The 21,102-nt window shown below is 61.3% G+C and overlaps 2 protein-coding genes across 2 annotated transcripts; one reads left to right on the top strand and one right to left on the bottom strand.

Moving 5' to 3' along the window:
- Nucleotides 1-489: 489 nt before the first annotated feature.
- On the bottom strand, nt 490-10,210 carry TOMM40L (translocase of outer mitochondrial membrane 40 like). Its single transcript, XM_073322710.1, has 10 exons — nt 10,109-10,210; nt 8,944-9,069; nt 8,429-8,496; nt 7,756-7,848; nt 6,013-6,114; nt 3,953-4,058; nt 3,371-3,493; nt 2,947-3,023; nt 2,761-2,863; nt 490-1,034 (listed from the first exon to the last, which is right to left on the bottom strand). Exons 2-10 carry the CDS (start codon nt 9,047-9,049, stop codon nt 895-897), a joined length of 918 nt encoding a protein of 305 aa, XP_073178811.1. The 5' UTR covers nt 9,050-9,069; nt 10,109-10,210; the 3' UTR covers nt 490-894.
- A 6,551-nt stretch (nt 10,211-16,761) lies between these two features.
- APOA2 (apolipoprotein A2) lies at nt 16,762-20,112 on the top strand. Its single transcript, XM_073323392.1, has 4 exons — nt 16,762-16,870; nt 18,617-18,693; nt 19,181-19,322; nt 19,840-20,112. The coding sequence occupies exons 2-4, from the start codon at nt 18,642-18,644 to the stop codon at nt 19,955-19,957; spliced, it is 312 nt and encodes a 103-aa protein (XP_073179493.1). The 5' UTR covers nt 16,762-16,870; nt 18,617-18,641; the 3' UTR covers nt 19,958-20,112.
- Nucleotides 20,113-21,102: the final 990 nt, after the last annotated feature.

Genomic DNA, 21,102 nt, shown 5'->3' with positions numbered 1-21,102 from the left:
TCTGTGCGGCCCCAGCCCAGAGATGCCTTGCATGGGCTGGAGCCCATGTGGCGTAGTGCTGCTGCCCTCTAGGGGTTGGCTCAGGGCAGCCAGCTGTGTATCCAAGGTCCCATCCTGCCCACAGCTTAGGGGGACTCCCCCTCACTTTCAAAGGTGCTTTGTGCAACAACGCCCTGAGCAATGGGGCAGACCCAGGCATGGAGAGGGTCCCCCCCATATGTACTTTCCCCACTGAACCTCTCCCAACCTGCAGCAATGGCTCCTACGGGAGCAGAGAGCTCCCAGGCCTGGCTCTAAACAGCCTTATAGAACTACCTTGAGGAGCGAGATCGCAGGGAGCAGCCAGCCCAGCCAAGCCCCAGCAGAAGCCAAGGGACAGAGTGGGGGTAGCAGGATGGACCAAGTATTGTCCTCTGGCCCAGGGAGCAGCCAGGGTGGGGTGGTGGGGTGTCCAAGTCCTACCCCCGAGTCACTGACTCCAGCCGCCCCTCAGCTCAAACACTTTAATCGGGTTCCAAGTCATCGTACACGGAGTGAGAACATCACACAAAGCGGCGGCCCCCCGAACCGCCTCACAGAACAGGGCCCCCCACCCAGGGCACCAGGCATCAGATGCCCTCTCGACACAAGAGCAGCCACTCAGGGCAGGACCAGCTGCAGGCTGGCCCCAGCAGGGTGCTGGCTCCATGGCACAAAGGCTCCCTGAGGCAGGAAGGCGGTGGGCAGGCCCCCGCCCCCTCCAGGTTCTGGCGAGCAGCCCCATCCCACGCACATGGCCAGGATCCTGCTCCCGCCGGAGCAAACCAGTCAGAATCCACTTGGCGCCAGGCTCTGCTCTGCCCTGCCCCCACCGGCTGGGCCGAGAGCCGGGAGCCCCGCGACGGCACTGCCCCCTCAGCCCACGATGACGCTGAAGCCGCAATGGAAGCGGTTCTTCCAGTGGTTGAGGAAGGCGCCCAGGGCCAGGGTGACGGGCAGAGGTGGTAGCTTCTTCTCCAGGACGCCCCCCACGCACCAGTTACTGTCCAGGAGGCCTGCAGGGGAGGGGACAGGAGCCAGTGGACAGCTGGGCGTATCCCCATCCCCAACAGCCGAGACACCATGCCCCGGAGCCCAGCCCCCACAGCTCAGACCCCCCATTCCCAGCTGGAGAAACCTCGGTTGAGTCCCAGACTCCAGGTCATAGAATCATAGAATATCAGGGTGGGAAGGGACCTCAGGAGGTCATCTAGTCCAACCCCCTGCTCAAAGCAGGACCAACACCAACTAAATCCCATCCTGCTCTGCCCCAGAGCCCAGCACAGGGCTGCTCCTGGGGCCTTGGGGCCATGAGCAGACCCCCAGCATGCCATCTGCCTGAGCCTTGGGGACCAGGTCACCAGCTCCTCCTCCCTGGCCCCAGCTCCTCTCGAGCTGTTGCTGAATCAGGGGAGCGAAGGGCCAGGAGCCCCAGGCCAGAGGAGCTGCCAATGGAGCAGGAGCCACCAGCCAGAGTGGGAGAGGGGGGAGCAGCCAGGCAGCCCTGAGCGCACTCGGGGGGGACACAGACAGAGGGCTCTCCCAGGGCGAGGCTGAGCGTCGATCAGCTCCTGCCCCCTGGCAGCCCCCGGGACAAGTCACAGGGCACGCTGGCTGCTGTCTCCACCCCTTGTGCTCCCAGCACTCAATGCGGTTGGGGGTTGGCCCCACACAGCCAGATTGGTGCCCCGCTCCTGCAGAACAAGCAGCAGAGGCAGGAGAAAGCCCTGCCTCAGGAACAGGGCCTTTCCTCTCTAGGGGACGCCAGCTCCAATCCAGCCCAAGGGCGAATGGATTGACATGGGGGATATGGGGCCTTTCTCCGCTAGGGGGTGCCAGCTCTGATCTGGCCCCAGGGAAAGGGAAGCGACTGGCTTGGGGTAAATGGGTCACAGGGCTTTTCCCCTCTACGGGGCACTGGCTCTGATCTGGCCAAAGGGCGAAGGAACTGACCTGGGGGATGTGGGGCCTTTCCCCTCCAGGGGGCGACAGCTATGGTCCGGCCCCGAAGTAGGGGGTGCTTACTGGCTCGGGGGAGATGGGATATGGGGCTTTTCCGCTCTAGGAGATGCTGGCTCTGGTCCAGTCCCGGGGTCAGGGGACTGGCTGGCTCAGTGAGGGGATGGGAGATTTCACAAAACCCTGGGCAGAGGCTTCTAGCCCTTTTCACTAATACAGCCTTACACACAATGAACAGGCAGGTGGTTCGCCTCTGCCCCCTACTGGATGGGATGCGAACAGCTCTGCTGTGTGTAATAGGCCCTATACTGCTCAGAACAGGGAGATTCCCCTGTAGCTCAGGGACTCTAGGCCTGCACTGTGGTAGCCGGGGTGTCCTGCTTCCATGCTCACTGCTGCAAAGCCCCAAGATGGTGCTGGGAGCTGGACAGGGCAGCTGGGACGTTCCCGCATGGCACAGAGGAGCGAGGGGAGAGCAGGTACGGGACAGGCTCCAGGCTCGGGTCAGCCCTCAGCAAGTGGGCAGAGGGAATCAGAGGCCAAAAGCCCAGAGTGGAGTTGGGAAGACTCCAGCTGTGAACATCCTCAGTCCAAGTCCCAGTAGGCTCCCGCCAAGACCATGCAGCCATGTTGGAGGAGGCGTGATTTTGCACCTTCTGGCACTGTGAGGGCAGGGCGTTTGTGGGTCCAATGGCCCTGGAGAAGCCCTGCCCCCTGGGAGACGCTGGCACAGCCCTGGCCAGCCCCCTGCACAAGTGGGGGCTGGCCCGGCTCCACACTCACCTCGGAAGACCATGTTGGCCTTGGGCAGGTTGAGCTGGTAGCCAAAGGCGAAGGTCGTGTCCTGTAGCCGGGTGTTGGCCTCCAACTCCACCCCAACCTGCACCTGCAGGGGAGAAAGCGCAAGGTGAGAGGTGCCCCACGGCTGCCCTGGAGGATGGGGGCAGTCCCCAGGGGGACTGGGCTCACCTGCTCATTGGCTCTGTGATAGTAGCTGGCATGGGCCCCGCCATAACCAATGTTCAGCGTCGCCACCCACTTGAGAGCTGCAGAGATACAGAGGGAGTGAAGCTGGCAAGGGGCTGGGAACGGCCTTTAACTCACTCAGAAGCGTGCTGGGGTGGAAGCCTGGCCAGGAGGGGACAGCTCGAGTAGGCACTGAACAGGCTTCCCCTGCGATGCCCCTCTGTGCTGACCCACAGCCCCTGCTATCCCAGCCAATGCTCCCCAGTCCCATCCCTGCCCCCCACGCCCTGGGTCTCTAAGCAGGGGTACTAGCTGTGCCAACCCATGACATTTCTGTGCTCCAGGACTGGGACAGCCTCCCCACCTTTCCCCAAGGCTCAGCTCTGGCGCAGTCAGGGCTGGAGCAGTGACGAAGCCAAGCTCATACCCGTGTACTTCCCTGCCAAGGTGACGATGGCGCCCTCCTCGCCCGGGCGCCGGTGATACACCATCTCCCCGCCCAGCACCAGCCGCGAGGTCACGCTCTGCAGGAAGTGAGCCACCACAATGACTGCAGAGAGGGAGAAACCGTTAGCGCCGGACCCCGCAACCATCACCCCTTCGCTATGACGACAGGGTCCGGCATTGTGTGGTGCCTTCCAGTGCCACCTCCCGGGGCCAGCCAATGGGAAACTGAGTCACTGAGCAGGGAGGGGCCTGCCCAAGGTCACAGCGACTCGGTGCCAGAACCCAGGAGTCCTGACTCCCAGCCCTGCACACTAGCCCACGCTCCCCACTCCATCTGACATGGGGGGGCTCATCAGCCCCACAGCACAGAGCTAGCTGCCCCACTGCTAGCACCAGAGCAGCATGCCCATGGGGCTGGGCGCCAGGCTGTCCACACCCGGTAGGGGTTGCAGGGGCTGCTCCATGCCGAGCCCTGGGCTGCGGGCAGTGGAAGGAGCCAGTGGCAGGACAGTTAAGGACAGGAAGTGAGGCAGGACAACGGGGCCCACAGGGTGGGGCCCACCTGATTGGCTGAGCACGTCGGGGTTGCCCAGCGTTAGCGTGGCCGTGTAGTCGTCGCCACGGAGCTCCCCGTCGAACTGCCACGTCACGAACCGGGCCTGCTGCGTCTGCAGGGAGCGGCGGGGGCTTAGCCAGGGGCGCAGCACCCCCTTCCCCACACCCCACCCCAGACTCCCCATGCCCTTCCCAACATGCCCCTGCCCCATGCCTCCCCCCAGCCCCACTGTCCACCCTGCCCCATCTCCATCACAGCCTCACACTCTGCCCTGTCCCACACCTCACCCATTGGCCCCATTTCATCCCAACCCCATACCTCGCCTCACAGCCCCACCACAAACCCTGCCCCAACCCTTGCCCAATGCCCCACGCTGCCCCATGACCCAATCCTGCCCCACACCTTACCCCATGTCCTCATGCCATCACGAGGGCTCACTGGGGAGCAGCCAGTAAATCTCACCTCTATCCACTCTCCTTCCCTCGGCAGCTGGGGCCATGACCTGACTGTGTCCTCCCCTCAAGCCCCTTGGAGGGCCCTTGCTAGGGCTCCAGGTACAGCTTGGCACCGGGGAAAGCAGAGCCAGGCCCTGGCAGAGAAGAGCAAACCCAAAGCAGGTCCCCACCCAACCCAGGGCAGCTCCCCCCGGCTCACTATGATCATGGGGGGCATTCCTGCTCCACCCAGCCTTCCCTGCCCCCACCCTTCAGTCCTGGGGTTCTCTGTCCCCAACCGGTGCTCCACCCAGATTTCCCCCCAACTACTCCTGCATTTACAGCCTCCCCAGGGAGTTCCAATTAGCAGGGATTAAGCCCCGCATGACTGGTGCATACTGGGACACACCCAGTAACCAGGGGTGCGTTGGGTAGACTGTGCTCAAGGGGGTGGGGAAGCTGCGCACCAGAGGGGATTTCATCCCTTCCCAAGCACAGTGCTCCCATGACGGGTGCGGGGTCTGGCTACAGCCACAGCTGGAATCACACAACCTGCAGCACCACATAGGGGCTGCGAGGGGCCCAGCAGGCACTGGGAGAGAACACTTGGCCCCTCCCCTGCAGACTGCCCGGGGGGCAGGGGGGGCAGACACTGAGGGAGCAGTCCCCATATGCCCCCCAGAGGACAGGGGCTGAGCCGTGTCGCTGTCCCCACTGCACAGAGGGGGAAACTGAGGCACAGCAACTGCCGGGCAGTATTAGAACAGGCAAGGGGAACCCAGAGTCCTGGTTCCCACTCCTGCTCTAGCCACTAGTCCATGCTGCCCTCATTGCTCCAGTGCTTCTGCATGGAGCTGAGAAACTGGAGCCCCTCCCCCAGCCTCAGCCCTCTCCTTTCCAGCCCAGGGCGCCCAAGGCAGCACAGGGACTGGCTGGGCTCCAGCCCCCCACAGCTCTAGGGGGTCAGCGTGGCCAGATTAGCGGCTGGGAGAGTGCAGCAACCACCAAGGTCCTAGCGCTTAACTTGCAGAGTCAGCACTTCGAACACCCCACATGCGGCCAGCCTCCCCGACTCTGCACCATGCCCTGCTCCCCCCACTCCACACACACACCAAGACCCCCTCCTCCCCACACATGCTTAGACCCCACCACCTTTACAACCCCTCAGTTCCCCCACCTCCAGACACATGCCCAGCCCCCACCACACATGCCCAGCCCCCACCACCTTCACAACCCCTCAGTTCCCCCACCTCCATGCACATGCCCAGCCCCCTCCTCTCCACGCCCTGCTCCCCCCACCTCCACAACTCCCCCACACCCTATTCCCACCTCCACACACCCCCAGCCATCCCCCTCCCCACACCCTGCTTCCCCCACCTACACAACCCCCCAGCTCCACCTTCACACACATGCCCAGCCCCTAATGCCACACCCTCTCTCCCACACCATGCCCCCCACGCCTCCAACACACCCTGGCCCCCTAATGCCACACCTCCCCCTGACACATAGTCCCCCACTCCACCCACACCACCTCCTGCCTCCCCATGCCACACCCACATGCCATTCCTTTTACATGCCCTGCCCCACACCCGGCCTCCACCGCTCCCCTGCAGGCCCAGGGCGGGGCCTCACCTGGAAGACAGCCTTGGTGCGGATCCGCTCCGCCACCAGGTGCAGCACCTGAGCGTTGAGGCTCCCACCACTGTCGATGTCCCCGACGAGCATGGGGAAGGTCTGCAGGGAGAAGAGGCACGGCGCTGGGATGGGACTATGCCGGGAGGTGCTGGGTCCCCTTGGGGGAGCCCCACACCAGGTGCACGCACCCCAGGGATGGTGCAGTCAGCAGCCCCGGCGGCCCCAGGCTGCAGCAGGGGAGCCACCTGCCTAGGGCGCCTTCCCTCCTGCCCAGCTGCCGTGTTCCCACTCTGCTCGGGGGCAGGGGGCAGCAAGTCTGCCGGGTCTCCTCAGCCTGGCTCCTGGGAGCACGAGCTGTGCTGGGGGCCTCCACACCCCTCCCCCCCAGCTGGAGCTCTGTCCCCATCCCATGCCTCACACACGCCTCCCTCGCACAGGGGCTCCAGACTGAGCACAGGCTGGGCTCTCCTGCTCCCCCTGGTGGCACCTTCCAAGCTAAGCACTTCCAAAAGGAGAGAGCGGACTGGGGGCTAAGCCCCAACACTTCAGCCTGACCCCCATTCCCACCCCTAGGACCGACACACAAACACACACAGCCCAGGCCCAGCCTCCAAGCCAGAGCCCTGGCCCACACACATGGCCATGCCAATCCCGTCAGGGTGGCTGCCGTGCCAGTGGGCTGCTGTTCAAGTATCCTGAGTCAGGCTCCAAAGCACCCTGCGATGGCTTCAGAACGAGGGGAGAACTGGCTCCTTTCCCTCTCCTGACGGTGCTGGGGCCTTCGGGGCGCACTCAGGTGCCAGGTTCTCTCACTGGGCGGGGGGGACAGGAAGCCCATTCAGCACTGGGCCCTGGAGGCAGCTTGGCTGGGGGGCCCTGCAGCATCCAGCCCTCCTCCACCACACTGCAGCGTGACCACAAGGAGCTCACCCACCACACAAGGAGGGGCACTCAGAGCCAGCTTGTGGCCCCAGGCCCGCTCTGAAGGGGACGGGGGGGAAGAGTGCTGCTGCCGCCATGGGTCATAAGTCCCTCAGGCGTCTGGTTTGCTCAGCACTCCCTGTAAGAACCTGGCAAGATGGTGCCAGCTGGATGCGCACATGAGCAGGATCCAGGGATTCTAACCCAGATGGGGGGTGAGTGGCAGGGCTGGCTCCCAGTGGCTGCTGGTGGCAGGTCACACGTCCATCTAGCAGGCAGAGGGAATCTTCCACTGGGGCTCAGTCACTCACCTGCCACGGACCACAGCCTGTGTGGGGATCCCATACATCCCTCAGGAGGGGACCCCTCGCACTGCTGGGGCAGAAACACCAGGGTCCCAACCCTGACCCAGCTCCCTGTGAAGAGGCTCAGGCCTTGACCAACACTAGCATCTCTCCTGGATCTGCTCCTCCCTAGCACTAGGGCGAGCCACCAGCATTCATGGACATGCTTCATACACCCTCTGCCCGCTCGCTCGGGGAGCTCCGGGTCAAACCTGCTGCAGAGACGGGGGAAGGGATCCAAGTAAGTCACAGAGGCAGGGATAGAACCCAGGAGTCCTGGTCACAGCCCCCTGCTTTCATGGGCAGATTTTCAAGCATGCTCAGTTACCACCAAGTACACTGGAGGATCCCCCGGCCCCCACTGAGAACAAGGGGAGCTGTGGGGTGCTGAGATCTGTGCGTCTCAGACCCCACTCCATGCTGGCCTGGCTCCCAGCACCTGCTCCAGCCCCCTGCACTTTGGGTCCCAGCTCACCTCGGTGGGACTGAGCTGCCGGTCCCCTACGTAGGTGGTGTTGAAGTGGTAGCTGGACTGGCCGACTGTGCTCATGTGAATGGTGTGGGTGACCTGGGGAGGACACAAGGGGATCAGGCTGTGCTGGGGTAGGATGCCGTGTGCAACCCTCAAGGGCTCCAGCTCCTTCCAGCCCAGCCAGCGTGGACAGTGCCACCTGATCACTGCCCCCCCCAGCCCAGCTGTGGCTCCCCTTCTCCAGAGAGTACAGCGCCCTCCGTTGGCGACCCAGTGTGAACCGCCTGGTTGCACTGCACACTGGGATGTGTAGTCTCCACAGGCCGCACCTCCAGAGGAAACATTAGGGGGCGCGTGTCCTTACAGAAGAGGGGTGGGTGAGGTGACAAAGCCCCCGCTCATTGCGCCAACCCCCTGCCCAGATCTTCACCTCAACACCCAAGCCAATCCAGGCACCTGTCGGTGGGTACTTAGTTGGTGGGTTTGAGCCCAGCTCCGAGAGGGAATATGTCCACACCCCCCATCTCCTTCCCCCCCGGCTTTCTTCGCTGCAGAGGGGCCAAGGCATGCACTGGAAGGGGCCCTCCAGCTCCACAGGGGGAAGCAGGTGCTAAGTTAAGGCCTGGAGGGTCCTAGGGAGGAGGGAAAGCAGTTGGAGGCACGAGCCTCAACTGACCTGGAAGTGGCTGCTCAGGGCCTTGTTGATGATCAGCTTCACCCCTTCCATCTGCTGGGGGAAGACTTCTGTAAGGAGATGTGACAGAGAGGGGCTTAGACACACAACGCAAGGACCCACGGAGCCAGAGACAGGGCAGCTGGCTCCTCTGTGCTCCAGGCCCCACAGCTGGGGCCGAGCTCAACAAGGACAATGAGTCGGAGGAAAGGCAACTTGGGTCCTCACCGCCATCCTCCCTCAACCCTTACTAGTCCAGGGCTCAGACCATCCCCAGCCATCTAACACAAATTAACTCCCTCCCATCTGCACACAGTCACTTGTAGCGCTGCCAATCACAGAACACGATCCCACAGTAGAGCTGAGTACCACAGCAGTCTTGCTATGGGACACTAGAACAGCTGTGAGCTCCCCCACAGCCATCGCCCCTGCCCTGGTCCCTGCAACACCCCCGCTGGCAGAAGCGCACTCTCCAATCCCCTCAGCATGCCTCTGTCCCAGGGGTGGCCAAGACTCACCTTTGCATTTCCGGTGGAGCTCATCGAAGCTACCCGGGTTGGTAAGCGGCTCCTCCCGGCGCAGCGGTCTGTGCAAGTCGAGCACTGGTCCCAGCACGTTCCCCATCACCCCTCACACCGCCTGGCCTTGGGACACAGGAGTGTAACCGCCCTCCAACCCACCCTCAAATCCCTGCCTCCAGTCTGAGGAGGGAAGGCCCGGAGAGTTTGGGATCAACAGGCGCCACGGGTTCCCCAGTCAGAGCACACCCAGCTGCCCCTAGCCCCTGGGATCCTATGCACATGACACCCAGCGGGGTCTGACACCTGCACGGAGCTGGGCTGAGATCGTGTCCCCACTCCCCTGGCCCTTGGGCCAGCACAACTCAGAGCCCGGGACGGAGGGTGGCTGCCCACAGGAGCTGGGATGCACGAGGTGCCCTGAGGTGGAGAGAGGGGATAACTGCCCACAAGACAAGGGGGAAGAGGGAACAGGGGGGCTAGTTGTTGGGGGGGAAGCCCTAGGTGGGGGATGGAGAGCTAGTTGGCAGGGGGCAGTGGGGTTGCAAGGGAGGGGATGTAGGGATTTGGGGGGCTGGTATAGAAGGATCTCCCTGGGCAGGGGTTGGGGGACCCGCTAGGGTTTGGGGGCTCCCCGGGCAGGGGTTGGGGGGCTGGATGCTGGGGTTTCCCCAGGCAAGGGTTGGAGGACTCACTGGGGTTGGGGGGCTGGATGCTGGGGGCTCCCCAGGCAGGGGTTGGGGGACTCTCTGGGGTTTGGCAGCTCCCCGGGCAGGGGTTGGGGGGCTGGATGCTGGGGGCTCCCTAGGCAGGGGTTGGGGGACTCTCTGGGGTTTGGGAGCTCCCCGGGCAGGGGTTGGGGGGCTTGCTAGGGTTTGGGGGCTCTCCAGGCAGGGGTTGGGGGGCTGGATGCTGGGGGCTCCCCAGGCAGGGGTTGGGGGGCTTGCTAGGGTTTGGGGGCTCTCCAGGCAGGGGTTGGGGGGCTGGATGCTGGGGGCTCCCCAGGCAGGGGTTGGGGGGCTGGATGCTGGGGGCTCCCCAGGCAGGGGTTGGGGGGCTCCCAGGCCGGGGGTCTGCCCCGCACGGTGCCTCTAGGTGTTGCCGCCCCCTGCTGCCCCGCGCCCGGCGCTCACACGGCCCGGCCCCCGCGCTCAGCTCCGCTCACCCTGAGCTCGCTGGGCGCGGCCATGTTGCGCCCGGGCGCGGCCCGCGCAGGAAGTGGCTTCACAGGAGCGACCGCCGCCTCGGACGCCATGTTGGAAGCGGGCACCCCGCCCCCCACGTGCCTTCGGGCCGCGCGGGTCAGTGGGGCGGGGCCTTGGGGGGCATAGGGTGAGCGGAGCAGCTGCTGACTGAGGCCGCGGGTGCTTTGCAGGGTCACTCCTTTGTACCACCTGTTCTCGTTAATTATCCCTTGTGTTGCCAAGCGCCCGTCACCCTGGATCCGGGCCTTGGGGTTTGCCCCCCTCTGACCCATTGCCGTGCTTCAGCAGGCCCAGACTGGCCACGGAGGGACCAGCTGCCAGAGCCGGGCTTGGGTGTCAGGGGTACTTGTGGCTCCTGTGACTCTGGACAGCTCCCATTGCAGCTCCCTGCCTCAGTTTCCCCATCTGCACAATGGGGCAGTGATACCGACCCCCAACCCCTGGCTGTTGGGGGGCCGAGGTCACTAGTGTCTGTGAAGCGCCTGATGGTCATTAGCCCTCCCCCACTGTTTTTGGTTAAGGGGGGAGGGGCCCCTGGAGGCCTGCACAAACCCCAGCCCAGGCAGCCTCCCCTCTCCCCCCCTGCACTTTCTTTAGGGCACTCCCTCTTCCCAGCCATTGGCACCGTTGCTATGTGCTGTTAGCCCTCACCCCCAGGTGGCTGCATTTTCAGAGGGGCAGAGTGACCCCTCTCTGTTTGGGTTGATGACTGTGCCTGGCTGGGACCCCCCCAGGCAGGGCCGGCTCCAGGCACCAGCGTTCCAAGAAAGGGGCGGCAGAGTCTCCGCGGGGGCGGCAATTTGGCTCTCTCCTGCCGCTGGCGGCGAAAGTTTTTTTCACTGCTTGGGGCAGCAAAAACGGTAGAGCCTGCAAGAGGGCGGAGGCTCATCAATGTGTATTAAAGCCGAATGTCCAGTCGGAGCAGGGTCTATGACCGGACAATGGTTCTGCCTCACTCCCGATCCCTGGCTTCTTCTCCCTGCCGCAGCTGGGGTCTGGGAGCCACGCTGAGCTCTGTCCACCTCCCCCACATTGACAGGCTGCAGGACCCTGTCAGAAGGGACCATCATGATTATCTAGTCTGATCTGCACATTACGGGTCACAGAACCTCTCCCACCCACTCCTGTAATAGATCCCTAACCTCTGGCTGAGTTACTGACGTCCTCAAATCATGAGTTAAAGACTTCAGATTACAGAGAATCCATGGTCATGGGGCTTCCCAGCAATGGATCTGAGCAGCTGCAGTTTCCTGCCCCGGGCTGGGTTTGGGGGTGTTTCCAAGCTGGGGGTCTACAACTGGCTGGAGCACAGCATTGCAGGAGCTGGCTGCTGAATGAGGGAGCAGGTGAACTGGGGGGCAGGGGAAGTTGTAGGGTGCCGTACATCAGCAAGGGTAAGGGGGACCTGTTTTCTCCCTGCTCCAGCTCTTTGTTCTGATGGGAGAGAGAGCCCCTTTCTCCCCAGAACCTCCTCCCATGACCCCTGATCACAGGGCCCTAGGTTGACCAGGTGGTCCCCCTCCGGAGTGGGGTCCTGGCCATGTCGCCTCAGGCCAGGCTGTTAGTGAACCCCCCACACCACATAAAGGAGAGGAACCCTCTGCACCCTGTGACCCAGCTGGAGCAGGGCCCTCGCTGGCCAGCTCCCAGCCCCTGCTCGCTCTCCATGGCCCACTGCCTCCCCACAGTCAACACAGGGCTTTCCTGGAAACAGAATCAAACAAACAAAGTGACCAAGCTGGAGAAGCCTGGCAGGGCCTCTGAGCTGCCCTTGTTTTTATCTGGCTTTGAGGGCAGGAGCCCAGCAGGGCCTGCCCCCTTGTATCCCCCGAGGGCCTGCGATCTGCTGTCCTGGGTGTGTTCCCAGCTGTGGGGAAGGAGTCTAGAAAAGGTCTGCCCTGGTGCTGCCTGTGTGGGGTTGGCACTTATATAACTGGCCCTTTGCACAGAGGAACATGAGGCCTCTCTCAACATGGGGCCTCTCCCTGTGTCAGGGAAGCAGCCAGGCGTGGGAGCAGCCACACAGCCCTTTGGAGGTGCCCCTGACCAGGATGGTTTGTGCTGGACTGCAGGAAATGGGATGAGCCCAAACTGGGCCCTGGACACCTCTGGGCTTTAGGAGAGTTCCTGCCTGGGCCCCGTTTTGGTGGGGCAGGTGGAGTAGGCCTATGTGTGTTGGAAGGTGGCCCTAATGTAGAATTGATCAATGAAATTGATTTTAATTGTTCACTTTATTAATATAACTTCATAAGCAAAGTTTTATGAATGAAACTACATTCATTCATGAACCAGGTACCCCAATAACTGGCTAATTGAGTTTCACTTTCAATCCAATTGCTGCTGAAATTTGCACTGCTTCAACGTTGTAACTTCTGCTCACTGTTTGTCATTCATTATACTTGTTCGTATTGGAACTTCTGTTCTCTGTCTGCTATTCCTTACACTTGTCCATGTTGTAGCCCAAACTCCATTTTAACTTGTCCCAAACTCCATTTTAAAATGCTCACTTCATTTTTGCAAAACCCTGCTATAATCTGATTTGTGTAGTTTAGATGTGTGAATGAGGGATGTGTGGATGATGGAATCAACCTCCAGCCCCGGCCCGTCCTGGTGAAATAAAGTGTAAACACCAACGACTGAAGATGCAGACAACAGCCCTGACAAAGTAAGAGGAGTCCAACCTCAAAAGAAAAGAACAAAAGTACAACTGAAGGAACATCAAAGCCAAGTCCCAGGCTGAAAGTCATGTCTGCAATTGACGGGTGATCAATCACACCGGACCCAGAGGCAGCGTGACACAGCAAGACCTATAGACTCTGGATCCAAACTCAACCCTACAAAAAGGACGGGTGAGAGGGAAGACTTTGGAGAGTAACATTCCGCTGCCAACATGGAAGGGCATGGGTGCATGCCCCACAGAGACCCAGCCCTTCCTTGTTCCCGGCTTTCCTGGCCAGTTAGCCGCCACAAGCTATGAAAAATGGGGGATTGGTCCTGCTTCGAGCAGGGGGTTGGACTCGATGACCTCCTGAGGTCCCTTCCAACCCTGATATTCTATGATTCTATGATAACCCAAGCCACAAACTCAAGCTACATTCAGGACTGGTAACTATCTAGCAGCTGCAGAACATTTGGGGGGGGTGGGTGTGTAGGTAATTAGATATTAGTTATTGGTCTTAAATCAAATTGTGTTATTATAATAAACGTGACATCCTGTCTTGTCCCCTGAAATGATCCTGTGCAGTTTTGTCTGTATAACGCTAACCCAGAGGGCAGGGAGAGGGGCTGTGCCAACACAGAGTAGAGCTGGTATGGAATAGAGCTGTTTGCGACCACATTCTGTATGAGATACCAAACCTGTCCCCAGGGCAATGCTTGGGTTACAGGCGCCAGGGGTTAAGTCAGGAAATGCTGGTGCTAAGTTGATCTGGGTAACTCTAACTGGGCCCAATGGGACAGGGGCGGGGAATGCTGCAGGCTCTTTCTTTGACTGGGACTCCTCTATACATAAGGAGTGAGCAGTAGATTTTCACCCACCAATGATTTTCATTTTAAAATGAAGGAAAACCAGAGCAAGAAAGATGCAACACGTAGGTGAGAACACAGTGTGCGTCTCCTCTAACAGTCTGCAACACGTCTGAGCAAATGGCTGGAGGAGAGGGATGAGGAACATGATGGTGCCACCCACAGAGGCCACGAGGCTGCCCAGTTAGGCGCTCCAGACACTGCAGTGAGCATCTCCCAGGGGTTTGTCTATACACACATCCTCCGGGCCTGGATGGGATCCTGGCCTGGCCTCTGCTCATGGTTACAGCTGGGGGAATCCCCAGGAGCTGTATCAGTGCCAGAAGGTGACTCCAGCTTCACACAGACGTCAGCGAGATCCTGATCTGAGCAGGTGACCCTGTGTGCATCCCCCAAGCGCCCAGTCATCCTGCCAACATCGGGCCAAACCCAGGCAGTGAGCCAAACCCATGGCCATCGCAAGCTCCAGTGGAAAAGCAAACGGTTCAGCACCTCTGGGTTGGGGTCTGTGCATCTGTAGGCAAAGTGGCATGGGGGGCTCAACTTGTGCCCTAGCGCTGTCCACCAGGCCAGGCGCAGAACCCCAGCCCACACCCGACCTGAAGGGGGGCTGCCAAACTAGGCCATTCCCCCCCTCCAAGGCCCCACACCAGCCGAGCCTTCCCCCCACCCGGGCTGCCCTGGCACATGCCAAGTGTAGCACTGCACTTCGAGGGCTCTGGGCTCCACCCAGCCCCCGCAGAGGGCCGCACGCTTGGGAAAGCGAGGGCTGCGCATCTGCCTTGCCCTTCTGGGCTCAGGGATTTGCTAGCCCTGTTGCTGGCTGACCCAAGGTCTTGTCTCCCCATAATCCCGTGGCCGGGAAAGCCCCAGGGCCCCTAGTACTGGGCCAGCTCCAGGTACCTGCCATGTGACAACAGGAGAGAGCCAGCAAGCCACTTTCTGCTGCTACTGACTGAGGAGCTTTGTCTGAGTCAGGGAAACCTTACAGCTGCCTCCCGCTCCGCTGGCTGCACCGGGGAGCATCTGCCATGGGCCCGCCCAGCCTGGCTCCTCACGTGGCTGGGCACTGGCCTGTGGCAGGGGCAGGTGAAAGCCCCTCCTAGGTGCTCTGTGGAGTGGTTAGGCACAGGAGGGGGAGTGCTGCTCCTGGTCCTCTCGGGCAGGTCACATCTTGGCTCTGTGCCTCAGTTTCCCCAGGGGCTGTGGGCTGGATAAATAAATGCTGCTCGAGGGCTTTGAGATCCTCCAAGGACAGGAGCTGGAGAGCAATGAGTGCTCTTACACCCTCCTGCACTGTGCAGCTTAACCTGGAATGTCCCATGGGGCCAATCCTCCCCCCTCTTCCTCCCCCCCACCCCGGCCGCCCCCGCTGACTCATCCTGACATGTTGGAGGTTAACAGTCAGTGAATGATAAGATTAAGCCACACTGGCCTTCACCCTGTGGCTCAGAACTGCCCCTGGGCGCACAGGTAGTGGGGGTGCGCTGGACTAGTCCAGGCAGGACAGCTCTGAGGGAGAGCAGGGGCTTGTGGCATGCAGGGAGCAGGAGACTTCTCCCCGCAGCCTGCACCCAGCTTTCCCCTACAGGGCTCCAGGTCAGCTAGCAAACCTTGGCCACCAGCAGCCACAGCCCCACAGATCAGACACCCCCGGGGGGGCTCCAGCCCCGTGCTCTCCTGCTAAGCACTGGGACCCTTTCCCATGGCAAATGCTGGCTAAGCCCCTAGGAGCTGGCTGACCCTGTGGTCTGGTGGCTCTGGTAGGAGGTGCTAGTGAGGGTTAGGGAGGCAGGCTGGCTCCAGCCTCCTTCCTGGATCGAGGCCCCAGCAGCTGGAATCCCTCCCTGCTCGCTGGCCTGTGTGCCCCACACAGGCTGTAAGGGTTAATGCTCTCCTTGTGGGGCACATGACAGGCAGGGCTGAGTCACTGCCCTGTCCAGCTCCACTAGCCCCACACTTGCCCTCTCCAGGACCCCCATTCACAGGGGAATAGGAGATAGCAGTGAGTCTTACCAGCTCGGCCCTGGGTCCCACCCAGCCTGCCCCATCTGCTTCCTGGGGCAGCCCATCTGCTCCAGCTAATCTAGAGCTTTTACCCGTGATGGCCAATTCCTCCCCTAGCACCGAATACACCTGGCCAGATGTACAGTGTTACCTGGGGCGGGGGGAAGAGGAGGGGGGAGCAGGTCAGGGATTCCTTCCTGACCCTTGCAGTGACCTGTCCTGAAGCCTGATACCTGCTCCACCTTATGGTGAGGCCAGCCCCAGAGCTCACTCTTGGTCAGACACATCCAGGGCTGTGCTCAACTCTGACTCCCTGCAGCAGATCCACTGTGCAATCCCCTTTACTAATGTGTAGGCACTATGGGGGGAAGAGACAATGCCAGCGAAGTGGGTACCCCCCCAGAGCACGTCCTTTGTGGCACAGCCTGGCATGCCACTGCCTTGCTCCTGCCCTGTATCTCATTCACAGCCACCTTCCTAGCACGTTCCCCTGCCTGGGGCCCAATTTATCAAGTCTGTATAAAGATACCATCTCCTTTGTCCCCCGCCCCTCCAGGCCCAAACCCTTCCCCCTGTGCCAGGATTTCACCACCCTGGGCCTGTGCAATGGGTCTGCTTCCCCAGCCCACCCACAGCCAGGCTCCAGACCTGCTTCCAGGGGCTCCCTGCTCCTAGGGTCACCCCACAGCCAAGCTTTAACCAGCTCCCTGATTAACACCTGGCCCCATTCCCCAGCTAGTCTGCTGCTCCCCTAAACATGTTTCCTTAAAGCAGGGATTTAGCGGGACAGTGACTGCTGGCTCCGGGCACCACTACCCCTTAAAGGGGCAGAGCGTGCTGCTTCAGTGCCCATAGCAGCACTGCCCAAGGCGCCCAGCAGACCCTAGCCAGTGCCTCAGACCCTGCCTGGTGACACCGGTGTTTGTCCGGCTGGCCCCATGCACTGTGCACTGGCCAGCACACCCCCACAGCGCGACCCTTAGCCCCGGCCTGTTTACCAGGGATTTGCCAGTTAGTGATTGTACAGCACGGCATCAGCACATTCCCCACCCCAGCACAGCAGCGAACCCCCGGTCAGAGGACCAATGAGTGGGCAGCGCAGGCTGGCCCAGCGGGACGGGGGATATAAGCACCTGCAGCCCCAGCCAAGGCACCCGCTGTTCCTGACCAGTTTCTAGCCCAGGCCTCAGGTGAGCAGCCCGGCAGTCTGTCTGCAGAGCCAGGCGGGGGCGGGGCGGGGGCGGGGTTACACAGAAAGAATGAGCTTGTTTGAGATTTTGAATTAATGTTGGATTTTTTAACTGAGATTCACCCGCCCTGTGTGGTTGAGAGCTGCCTCCTGCCTGCCTTGTCAGAGCCCGGCTGGCTCATGGACATGAGAGATCCTCTACCCCAGGGCGCTGGTTCTGATCCTGCCCCAGGACTGGATTGGTTGGGTGGTTGGTGCCACTTCTTTCACCCAACAGCGAGAGCCACCCTGGAGCTGGCCCAGGGGTGGGGAGGCACAAGATGAGGCTGAGATACTCATGCCCCTCTCTAGGCCTCTCAGAGGACTCAGATCCCCTGCCCCCAACCACCCCAGCTGCACGGCTGCAGCCAACAAGGGCTCCGCAGGCTGCAGGGCAGAGCCTGAGCCAGGGATCCATTCCAAGGCAGGGGAAGCCAGACAAATCCCACCCTCCTGTCCAGGGGGCCCAGGGGAGCAAGAGTCAGAGACATCCCCTGTTGGAGCCCTTCCTGCCCTCTGGAAATGCATGGGGGCCTAGCCCAAAGGTTGGTGGGGGAAGAGATGGGGGCAGTGGGGAGCTGAGAAATGGGGTGGAAGCATAGGAGACCAGGGACATGGCAGAGCAGGACAGTGGGGTGCTTGGGGATATGCAGGGCTGCAGCCGAGCTGACCAGGGAAGAAGAGGGCAGCAGGGGGAAGGGGCAGGGAGAGCGGACCAGGGAGGGACGTGCCTGGGCAGGGCAGCTGACATCACAGATCCTTGAATTATTTCCTTCCTCTTCCTAGTGTCTTTCCATGTGCTGCTCCCTGGGCCGCTGGCACTGATCACGGGGCACGCAGCTCCTTTGCCTCCCCTTCCCCAAGGCTGCTCAGCTCCCCTGGGTCTAGCTCCCCTAGCTCCGCGCTGGCCCCACCCGGCCATGGCAGGGCAGCAGTGGCAGTGGGAGAAGGGAATTAGTGATTTATTTTATGAACACAAATTGCCCTGGAAATGTTCCTTAGGGGGCGGGGAGACTCAGGAGTGTGTTCAACCCACCCCCTTGGGAGCATTGATGGGGTTAGGGACACTTACACCATCCAGGCTCTGGCCCAGTGCCCTCCCCTGGCAGAGGTGGGAATGCTGTCCCTCATGAGCACAGGTGGGCACTGTAGTGTGGACAGGACCCGGTCGGACGGGGCTGGCTGGCAGGGTGAGGTAAGTGCCCGCTTGCCCTCTGCTTCCCCCAGGGACTCGGCCTAGGCAGGTGGGGAGGCAGGGATCGGCTGTGCAGAGCCCCCCAAGGCCTGGCCAAGCTGAGTTCCAGGGCAGAGGGCCAGTGTCACGCTAGAGGAGTCGGCAGCCTGTCCCCCTCCCCTACAGCTCTCAGCGGTGCCCGTGTGAGGGGGTTCCCCTGCACACAGCCTACTCAGAGCCCTTCTGCCTGGCCGTTACGCCCCGCATTCCCCTCCGCCTCGCACTCCACAGTACCTGTGCGGCCAGCCAGCGTTCCTGGCTTTTCCTTAAAGGGGGTGTGCCTCCCTGCCCCCACCCCCTCGCATGGCCTTCCTGGGCTCCTGTGACTAGTCTCCTTGTTAATGGGGTAATTAGCCACGATCGGCCCCTATCCTTAATCAGGCCCTTCCTGGGGGCATGACTGGCAACTGGTGAGCCAGAGACAAGGGGACTGGCTGGGGCAGTTGCTGATTCCCAGCCCCCTCTGCCCTGCAGGTCCCGGAGTGCAGCGCCTGTCACAATGAAGGTCTTGGTCTTGGCCATGGTGCTGCTCTGTGTGTGCAGCTTGGAAGGTAAGAGCCTCGCCAGGGCTTTGCTCCCCACCCCCGGCATGGTCTGGCCGCACTGGCCCCGGGATCATTGTGGGCTGGTCCCGCACCTCCAGCCCTCAGCAGCTCCCTATGGGCCATACCGCGTGCTCCGCAGGAGCCAGATTCACTGGCGAGTGAGGCTCTTCCCTGTATGCTCCCGATCTCATCCCTCTTGCCACCCAGTGCCAGCCTCTTCAGCGAGGGAGGGGCTAGCTTAGAGGGTAGCAGAGAGAGTCAGGACTCCTGGGCTCCATTCCCAGCTCTGGGAATGGGTGTGGCCTAGTGGGTTAACGCAGGGAACTGGGCACAATCTTTGGGGCCCTTCCCCCTGGGGCTGAGGGAATCTCCTCACTCCCCGCCCACCATGGGGCTTACGGATTACCTCCTGGACTCCATGGGGCTGACGGATCGCCCCAGCCCCACAGTTTGCATGAGGCAGGGGCCTAACCCAGCTCTCCGGGCCGCCCAGGTGCTGTGGTGATGCGCGACGCAGAAACCCCAAGCTCCAGCCTCTCGGATGTCTTCTCCCAGTATTTCCAGACGGTGTCTGAATACTTGAGCAAACAGTTGCCAGAGAAGGTGAAGGCCGAGGAGATAAAGACCCAGGCAAAGTACGGGCTGCCATGGGGAGTGTGGAGGGGGGTGCTGCCGCCCGGGGGTGGGAGGACCTGGAGGAAGAGGGGCAGTGGGGAGTGCAGAATGGGCAGAGTCTGCTGGGTGCACACACGCAGCCGGGGAGCCTCAGTACTGAGACGCTACAGTGCTGGGAGAACAGATTGCCCCTGCTCCTGCTCCAGAGCCTCTGACATGCCACCCCAGCCCATAGTAGCAAGGCAGGGCAGGTGGGATGGGAAGGAGAGAACAGCCGCAGTGGCAGAGTCCAAGGCTGCAGTGAGGATCACTTCCAGCCCAGTCCGCTGCACACAGCATGGTCTGAGGCTGAGCAGGGGGCCAGGAGCTAATGAGTCCTGTGTGAACCTGAGCAGAACACAGGCCCCCTCTGTGCCTCAGTTTCCCCACATGGAATAGAGTGCAGTCCCCATGCCCAGTAGGCAGGCAGGGCCCCAGCTGCTGCGTCTCCCCAGCCAAGTCCTGCCTGTCTAAGGAATCGGGTGTCTTCAACCCTAGGGCCTATCTGGAGCAGGCCAATGAGCAGTTTTCGCCTATCGCCAAGCGGCTGCACACCGAATTCATGGACCTCCTCACCCAGCTGGTGGAGACCGGGAAGAAGGCTGTGCAGCAGTGAGTGAGTGGCCGGCTCCCAACAGCCCCAGGGTAGCTGCCGAGCAGGGCTGGGCACTTTCCATGGCAACGAGAGGAGACGCGTGGGCCCATTATGGTGCTAAAGAGCTGATGGGGGGTGGGAAGGGGGTCCCAGGAGCAATAAATCTGATGAGACAACTCACAGAGGCACGTGTGGTGCAAAGCCTGGAGCAGAGGTTGAGTGTGTGAGCATGCAGCCGCTGGGGTGGGTGTGCAAGGTGTGTGCGATGCAGGCAGAGCAGGATCCTTGTCTCTCAAGCTCCCAGTCAGCCCCACCTGGTGTGTTTGGATCAGCATGTGTGTCAGGGGGTGTCCCCTGCTGGAGGGGACTGAACTCATCAGCTGTGTGGTTATATTGCCCTCTAGTGACTGGACGTTTGGAAAGGACCAAAGTGCTCAGCAGTCCCCACAGAGAGTCTCCCTCCCTCCACAGAGAACAATTAAGGGCCCCCCTTCCCTCCCCTGTGGAGGACAACGGAGAGGCTCCCTCACCCGCATCACAGCTGTAGTTGAGCGCCCCGTCTTGGCCACTGCTTGGTGTGTTTTACACACACACAACCCCAGTCTGAACAGAGTCCAGGGATTGCCCCAGTCTCAGGGCACACTCCTGGGGCACAAATCTTCTATCTAGCACCCGCTCCTGAGAGCTGCAACCACATGGCCCCTGCCAGCCCAGGGCTGGATCCTCAGATGAACCCCTGTTGCTTAAACACACCTGTGATGGGGTTTGGGAGCAATCCAGATCAGTGCGGGGCTGTGTCACCACTTGCTGTGCAACCTTGGGTGCCTCACAGTGCTTTGCTGAGATATCTCCCAACCTGGGACAGTCACAACTAGCCAAACAGCATGCAGGTCACACCCTGAGCCAGCGTCTGTGTACTAGACAGTCCTAGGTCAGCTGCTCTGACCCCCGCAGCCTGTCTATAGCGCCACTCTGGCTTCCACCAGCTTTGGTTACACCCTGCAAGGGGACCCCAGTGCTGAATTTTCCCCAAACCATGTGCTCTGTAATGTCCTGCCCTCTCCTGTACAGTTCAGAGATATAATAAGGTTCATTTGTTCCTGTAAAGACACAAAACCCACCGGCTTGTTAACTTAACTGGGGTAACTACACCTTTCTCTTTACAT

Source organism: Lepidochelys kempii, chromosome 24 (assembly GCF_965140265.1).
Source record: "Lepidochelys kempii isolate rLepKem1 chromosome 24, rLepKem1.hap2, whole genome shotgun sequence".
Lineage (NCBI taxonomy): Eukaryota > Metazoa > Chordata > Testudines > Cheloniidae > Lepidochelys > Lepidochelys kempii.
Note: the sequence above shows the minus strand (reverse complement) of the source record. Positions and strands in the feature narration are given on the sequence as shown.